At 45.5% G+C, this 8745-nt stretch overlaps 1 protein-coding gene across 1 annotated transcript; it reads right to left on the bottom strand.

The window, feature by feature from the left end:
- Nucleotides 1-3209: 3209 nt before the first annotated feature.
- Nucleotides 3210-7419, bottom strand: LOC119804294 (doublesex- and mab-3-related transcription factor C1-like). The gene is made up of 7 exons (XM_042054327.1): nt 7321-7419; nt 7134-7184; nt 6448-6684; nt 6001-6137; nt 4636-4696; nt 4306-4453; nt 3210-3319 (listed from the first exon to the last, which is right to left on the bottom strand). Exons 1-7 carry the CDS (start codon nt 7417-7419, stop codon nt 3210-3212), a joined length of 843 nt encoding a protein of 280 aa, XP_041910261.1.
- Between the last annotated feature and the right edge of the window lie 1326 nt (nt 7420-8745).

Raw genomic sequence — 8745 nt, 5'->3', positions numbered from 1 at the left:
AGCCAATCACTTTGTTTTGTAAGGCGTGTCCCCCTTTAGCTAAAGGCGTGTCCCCCTTAGGCTAATATTGACTTATAAAATCTTGCAGGCCTATGGCCAGCCTGCTCTTTGTTTTCCTGTGCTCCTCGCTAGAACCTTGGATTTGTAAGTTCCCTTTCCTTTCCTTTATTAAAACTGAATTATATATATTAAAGTTAGTCTGGTGAATCATAACTGCCGATCAACCACTCACCTTCATTTGGCGTCCAACTCGGGCATTTGGGAGCCTTTAGCTCCAGTTCCCGCACTGTGTGGCAGGGATTCTGCCTTGGGCTCTTGATTGCTTCAGCTCAGTTTCCCAGACTAGCCCTTCCCAGTCCTGCTTGTAAGGAGCTCAGGATGTGTGCAGGTGACTCAGTCCAAGCTCACTAACCCCTCAGGCAGCACCAGTCCTGCCTGAGTTCTGCCTGGGTCCTGACCTGCTGGAGACTAGCGGTTACTGCCTGAGTCCCAGCATTCGAGCTTGTGCAGCCGCTGGTGAAGGAGCGCGACCTGCTGCCCTTACAGTGCACACTTGCACACCCGACCAGCTTCCCAGCTTCCTCTGCCTGTACTGTGACTCGGTTTGGCTGAGCTATTACTGCCCTCTCCACGATATTGGAAGTAAGGCTGAGCTATAAGCCACACAGTGCATGGTTTGTGAGTTTCTATTTTTTAGAATTTCCTTTCCAGTTCTGACTTTTTCGGCCACGTGGATCTAGGTGCAGTCCGCCACCTACTGGTAGGGAACGGTCATTACAGGTAAAATTTCTTTTGATTAAAAAAAATGTTTGACCAAATCACCTTTGAAAGCTTCTGCAGCCTATTTAATTATACTATGGTAGAAATATTGCAGGATACATATGATATTCCCATAACTTGGATATTTATAGGGCTTGCAATTTTTCTCGTATTTGGCTTCTTCCTTACATGGTTTGAAAATAGAAAAATGATAAAGTCTTTACAGAATGAAACCAGGATTCTTAGGACAGAGGTTGAATGCTTAAGAAAGGGCACAACTGTTTTGAGTGACAACTTTAAGTCGGTCGAGGTATTTGCAAAAGCAATTCAGACTGCCACCAAGAAAGAGTTTGAAGTTCTCAAGGAAGGGAATAGGTCTTTGTCTGATAGGACTCAATCAAATGAGCAAAATTTAGAAAAAGTACAGTCTGATATTAAGGAGAGATTCATTGCTGTGGAGGAGAGAACAGCTGATTTGGATCATAAACTTCAGTCCCTGTCTGAAACATTATCAGAGAGAATTAAAACTGCTGAATGTGAAAGCCAGACTTTGTCTAAAGGATATGACAGATTGGCTGGCAGATTGTCAATACAAGAAGGCACAATTCATGCCATGAAAATTCTATCCAAGGATGAGATATTAACTCTACTGGACAAACTTCATATTTTGGAATCCTCCATGAAGGCCTTGGAGCATAATTCTGGACAGGAGATCCAGGCCTTACAGAAGGCAATAGTAAGCAGATTAGAAAAGATTGAGGAAATTATAGACTATGATGAACAGGAGCAAACGGTAGAAAGGCGAAATTTAACTCCGTCAATGAGTAAAACTCTAAAGGGGGTCCCAGGTATCCATGGAGATGTCCCAAGATAGTTCCTTGAGCAGCTGAGGAGAGAGAGAGAGCCTGAAATGGCCTTTTCCTATAGCCATACTGATGAATACCTTGCATATCACCATAGAAGCTTCATCTGGTGATGGATGGAGATAGAGACAGAGACCCACACTGGAGTGCAGGACTGAGATCCCAAGGCCCAAATGAGGAGCTGAAAGAGGGCTTTTTGGGGAGCCTAGTCTGTTTAGATGCACACCTTCCTGGACCTAGATGGAGTGGGTTGGACCTTGGACTTTCCGCAGGGCAGGGAACCCTGACTGCTCCTTGGACTGGAAAGGGAGGGGAGAGGGGAGTTAAGGGAGGGGAAGGGAAATGGGAGGTGGGGAGGACGTGGAAATTTTTAATAATAATAATAATAATAATAAATGAAATAAAAAAATCCTGACTCTTCAGAGGCTCCAAAGACAAAGGAATTGTGGTGATTAGATAGCATCATCATCAAACACGTGTCATTGAACACAGAAGCAGGAAGCCAGGCATGGAGAATTGTACTAGAATATTAACACTTGACCGTCTGAGGCAGGAAAATCACCACAAGGTCTTTATAGGCAAATCTTAGGTACACAGTGAATTCAAGGCCAGTCTGCACTGCATACTGAGACCCTTATTTTTTAAATGAGACAGGGAAAAAAGAAGGAAGGAAGGAAGGTACAATAAAAAGTCCAGATCAAGTTATGTTCGCTTAGCTAGCTGTCTGCCTGGTGAAGCCTGCAGTGCATGTGTTTGGAATATCAATCAAAGATTCAGAATATTCAGGCTTTAAAAATGTTCCTATAATTCCTATCAGTTTCTCGATGTGTTACCCTGGGTAATGAATTATTGTGGCCATTTTTGGGAAAGCCCTGTGACTGATGTCTGCTGCATCAAGTTTTGAACTTTTCAACCAATCCTTAATTTAAGAAGCTAAAGTGTTTTTCAGTTGGGGCTTGGTGAAGGTAAACAATCCTCTGTGATATTTGTCTGACACTGTTTAAAAGGAGCTCATAATTTCAGTGCCTACAACATGTTTATTATTATTTGTTCACACACACACATGTCTAGACACAGTGACAAATCTTCAGGATTCCACATGGATGATTACAAACAGGAGTGTGCCAGTGCATATACAATCACAGGACAAATGAAAACACTGACATGCAAACCCACTAGAATCCCATTGATCGATCACATTAGAACACAAAATCCTGCTTTCCTAAGAAGCATTAAAAACAATTATTCCAGAGAAATAATGGATATAGTACAACATCGATCTTCAGTCATGTAGACTCCCTACATCATAAAAAGGGCCTGAAAGTTTATAAAACTCTTTAACACTTAAAATAATAATTTTTAAAAGGCAGGCATGGAGGTACATGCCTGTAATCCCAGCACTTGGGAGGTGGAGGCAGAAGGATTGGGAATTCAAAGACATTGTCAACTATATACTGAATCCAAGGCCAGGCTGTCTACATGAGAACTTGCTTCAAAAATAAAAAAGTTTACAAACGTTAGTCATTTTAGACATGAAACAGGATACCACACAGGCAGTGCTCTAGAGAGGCCTCCTACTCCGGGCTCTCAGGTCAAGTAGGACATGCACTCCAGATGTCCAGAAAGTGAGACAGAGCTGGCAGGCTTTGGTGGCAGGTGGGAACTAGGAGGCTGAATTCCTCTCTCTCCATCATCACCTAAAAACAAAAAGAAAAGCCAGAGTCAGATTACATATATGTCTCCATGAATCAAGCCCTCACACTATGGTGCCCCACCCGATCTATGATTTGTCTCTGAAACCAGAAACAAACACCACCCCCATATCTCTGATCTTGGCTCTACCGTTTCTCAGTCAGGGTCACCATTACTTTTGTCAATCCTGAGGTCTTCAGATATGATTCTCCCCATATCCGAGAAGTGCTGTCTCCTCACACCCCTCCCCCATATTTTCTGACCCAGCCTGCCTCACCCACTCTGCCAGACCTCTGTGAGAAGCTGGGTCTCCAGCTTCCTTCACTGTCCTTTGTTCTTGGATGTCCACCACCCAAAGTGGCTTCCCACTAACACACTTCATCAAGGTTTTTGTTTAGGCTTCTCATCGGGGCTCAGCCTTCCCGTCCAGCCTCCCCAACTATGCCATTTTCCTCTGAGCAGTGATCGCATGGAGCAGGAAGCATGATGGGAAACATTGCAACTGGAAAGCATCCACGCCCTGAATCTACAAGGGAAATGCCTTGAAGACATCAGCATGATCTCGTTCCATTGTAGACCCTTATCCTCCATGCATGTCCTCCCAGTCTTCCTCGGTCTCCAGTGGACTGAAGATATTGCCATGGGCTGCTAGTTATTACACCTTGTTCTATTTCTTCCCTGACATGCCCTCGAACTCCAATAAGACTTGGCCACCTTGGACAGGGGCTCAGTCTACAGGGGTCTTTTGTTGTTGCCGTGGTGCTGGTGGTTTTGTTTTTGCTTCAGGTCCTGGCCATTTGCTGTTGAGCAAAAACACTTAAGAACTGGGGATTCACTCAGAATCTCTCAACGTCGGACTGAGCATCTGAATTGTCTGACCCAAGAGGTCCAAAATCCAGGTTTCCACAGATTACCACAACCAGTTCACCACAACCCTTCCAATTTCCCAGATCTCCCTACCCCATGCTCCATCTTGAAGATAAAAAGCTACCTGGCATGCTGCCATGACGTTGCAGAGAGGCAGAATCACGAGGATCCTGAGAAGAGTTCTTCAGGGCCAACAGGGCCTTGGCAGCCTCCAGCTTCCTCTGCCACTCTAAGACAGCAACAACAGAATCCTGCTTGGTGGCATTAGGGACCTGCAAAGGAAATGGCCTCAGATAATGGCATCTGGGAAACCACACCTCCTCCCAGTAACACAGGTGCCCCTTTAAGTACCCATTTCCCTCCAGCACCCACCCCCACCCTAGGCTGTTTTGATCTTCCCATTCACTAAGCTCATTCCTTCCCAGGGACCTGGACCCCACTACTTTGCCAGGACCTGTGGCTGCAGAAGAAGAGGGCCAGGGGGAGCACTGGGTTGCAGGATCACACTTGAAAATCTAGAAACAAGGAGAGGAGAGGCCAGGGCATGAAACCCTCTGGTGGAAACCTACTACTGGAACACTTGGCGGACCAGGGGGATTCAAACCAGGCTAGGGAAATCTGTACGACTCCAAAATGTTTGTCCTTTTCAGCCAGCCAACTTCTTGGCCTGTTTCTTTTTGAAACTTCTATATTTTTCTTGGCATAGTAATTTCTATCAGATCTTTATTCCCGTGCTGCAATGAAGATGACAAAGAACTCAAAGAGACTATGCTCTAATCTGCAAAGCAGCCAGAAGGATATGAGACCCTCCTTTTTCAGGTACTGGCTCTTGCTTCCATTTTGCCCAGTCCCCAGTGGTTATGAAGTGATGAGTTAGTCTCTGTTCAAATGGTGTCACTAAAAGACAGGGACCATGAAAAATGCTAATACCTCCTGTGGCTGTATGAGCAGACCTGAGTCTCTGGAACTCTAGATGACTCATAATGGAGCCCCAGCTAACCGGAGACCCTCTAATTAGGCATCAAAGCCCAGGGTGATGCCTGCTTCCTGCCCTTTGTCTGCAGATACACTGCCTGGACATACTGCCCCTATATACCCTCACATGATGTGGGCTGCATGCCATTTGAACTCATTGGACAGTAACTCAATATGAGGTTAGCTGATTGGGTAATGTATGCATATATGCCCATGAACATACACATTGAACCAGATCTGCACTTTGATGCTGGTCTCTGGAAGGAGTCTGTTTCCCAGGAAGCTCTGTGACTCTGACAACCTCTCTGCTCCCCCACTGAGATGCTAATGAGAGGGGGAAAGCCACAATGAAGGACAAGCCAGGTCTTTCTCTAGGAAGTCTTCTCTATTGCCATTAGCATTCCTTTAGGCCTCTATGGCACTCCCCATCATGACCCCAAATTCCAACCAAATCTTCTCTCACATCCATCTGTTGTGATATGGAGCAACAGCCCAGGCTTATTGAGGGCTTACTGTGTGGTACACCTTCTTCTACTTCTCTTGTTAATGTTATAAACATAGCCTGTTTTCCCAGAGTGGCTACCGGAAAACATAGACTTGGAAAGATGAAATCACTGTTGAAACCCTCAAGATTAGGAATTCTCAAGGCCAAGTGCCCTCTCTTCACTCCTCCTTCTGAGGTGATGCCTCCTCCTCCTCCTCCACACCTCCTCTTCTCCTATTACATTTCTTCTTCCTTCTCCTCATTCTTTTTTCCCATTTGCCTATCTCCCATGGCTCCAACCACAGAGCTTAACATGGAGTAATATAGATACAGCTGTCTTTAGGGCCATATTCAACTCACCTTTTGGGCCTGAAAGATGGATCACGAGGTGCCCAGGAAAAAGAAATCATTGGTTGCTGCTCCAAGGTCACTGGAACATTGGGCAGAATTGCCCATTCTCGCTGCTGGCTAGGCATATGTGTTCCCTGAGAACTTCCCTGCTAGAGTAGAGACAATAGTAGGAATTGGGGTACCCGGCCTACCATGAAAACAAGGAGAGATGAACATGTTGTCGGATGACTACAGCAACTCAGAATGTCAGAACTTGAAGCCCTTGAAGATCATCGAGGCTTACCTTTAATTTTAATTTTCAGTTCACACTAAAATCCAGGAAGATGCAGTTAAACCTGAGCTCACATGGTAAATCACGGCTGATGTGGGGATGGAACACATGACATTAGGACACAGTACAAGGGGTCAGGGAGGGAGCTTCTGGAAGCACCTCTCATACCACCAGAGTCTCCTTACCTCCTGTGGAACTTTGTGGGACATGGCCTCACTCCTGTGCACAGCACTCTCCTGCCCATCTGCAAAACACCAGGCACAGCTTACATAAGCCTCGCTGACACCATCCTTCCAAATATTCCGGCCCCATTTGGAGGCTTTGACAAACTTTGCATCTTTCCCAACTCTGGGGTTCCTTTCTTCTTCTAGTGAATGCTCACTGTGGAGCCTGATGCAGGAGGGGCAGGAGATCACTTTGGGCTAAGTAGCAAGACAGTGTCTCAAAGTAACAAACTTACCACTCAGCAACAAAAGTCTACCTACATAAAATATAAGCAAGGGATGTGGACATTTCTCCAAAGCATTTAATTCCTAACATTGGTTTGATGAGTGATTACCAAGAGTCCCACTGCAATATCAAGACAGGGATGCTGACAGAATTAATGATGTTCTCTCCACCTAAATTCAGGTTCCTTTGCTAACCAAGACACTCACTGCGGCTTTTGGCTACACCAGCCAGCTTCTTGCCATGCTTGTAGAATTTAGGGGCAACAGCCATATTCTTTATCAGTCCTTGATCCAGGTGTCTCTTCAGCCTTGTCTTCTGCTCTTTCTTTGAGGCGCTCACAGCAGGCAAGGGCCCATGCTGTTCCCTAAAGTGAAGGATTGAAGGACCAAAGTTAGCAATGTGGAAAAGGCCTGATCCTTACCTTGCCAGACATGACACTCACAAGAAGGCGGTGCCCTGTGACATTTGCAGCCTGGAAGAGGCAGAAATGCTTTTATCCCTGATTTGGGTAGGGATGCAGTGGTTGTAGAAGTTGTACCAGTGGCCTATAGGCCTTCTGAAGCCAAATTCTTTCCCCCAGGGAGCTACAGTCTCATGCCCACTGTTACATGTGGAGTCAGAAAAGGAGCAGGGTACAGCAGGTTGAGTTTGTGTTGCATGGCTTTAGGGTCAGGAGTGGAGGTCAGAGTAGCACCTGGATCCCCCATCTCCAGGTTACTTACTCTGTCCTTAGGAAACTACATCTTCAGTAACTGGGACATTGCTCTCTATTGTGCTCACTGCTGGAGTAAGCTTTCACTTCCTCATTTCCCTAAGGCTTTCTCAATTTTCACCTAGGCCTTCTTACATAGTCCCCCTTCCCAATGTCCCACATGTACGAAGCTCTTCACAGTCCCACAGACGTTCAACCTGATAATGGTTTTTTTTTTGTTTATCTTCTCTCCTCACAATCCGTTTTCAGGCCAGACAGTCCTGCATCTTCACCAATCACTACACTCCATTCTGTCGCATCATTAATTGTCTTCCTCATGGCCTTCATTCATTCACTTCCGGCCTGGGATTTTATGTCCCATGCTCTCAGACAGTAGTCTCATGAATGCCTCATTTCCCTTAGCTTTTCATTAAGGTTGTTTGCACACTTAACCTTAATCTTGAGTACCACCTGGATCCCCCTTTACACTGACTGTCCTCTTGCTTCTCATAAGGAACCACATTAGGCTACTCAAGAGGGTGAGGCAGGAGGATCACAAGTTTCATACCATTCTGGGATAACTAGGGAGACAACATCTCAATAAAAAAGGTATCATTCAACAGTACAAAACCTACATGAGATGTAAGCAAAGGACAGAAATAGACATTTCTTTAAAGCATACAAATGGCAAAGTGAAATATGAGCAAAGAGGTCAAGACCACGATGGGGACACCCACTGAAACAGTTTACCTCAGATAATGGGAGCTCACCAACTCCAGCCAGATAGGGAAGGAACCAGCATACGACCAAACTAGACCCTCTGAATGTAGGTGACAGCTGTATGACTGGGGAAGACAGAGGGGCCCTGACAGTGGCACCAGGATTTATCCCTACTGCTTGTACTGGCTTTTTGGGAGCCCATTCTCTTTGGATGGATACCTTGCTCAGCCTAGATAAAGTGAGGTCCTTGGACCTTCCCAAAAGCAATGGGCCCTGCACCCTCTGAGAAGTTGGGGTGTGCAGTAGGTGGTAAAGTGGAGGGAATGGAAGAAAGGGACGGATTGGGAACTGGGATTGGTATCTAAAAGAAAAAAGATAGCTTGTTTTTGAAAAAACAATACTGCTAAAAAGAGTAAGCGGTCATAAACTTGAGCGAGAGTGAAGTGGACATGAGAGGAGTTGGGGGTAGAGAAGTATAGGGATGAAAATGATGTAGCCAAACTACTTGATGTGGAATTCCCTTCTGTATGCTGTGAATACCATTGGTTAATAAAGGAAACTGGCTTGGCCTGATAGGGCAGAGTAGAGCTAGGTGGGGAAAACTAAACTAAATAACAAGACT

This window comes from Arvicola amphibius, chromosome X (assembly GCF_903992535.2).
Source record: "Arvicola amphibius chromosome X, mArvAmp1.2, whole genome shotgun sequence".
In the NCBI taxonomy this organism is placed as follows: Eukaryota; Metazoa; Chordata; class Mammalia; order Rodentia; family Cricetidae; genus Arvicola; species Arvicola amphibius.
This window is presented reverse-complemented; position numbering and strand designations above follow the sequence as displayed.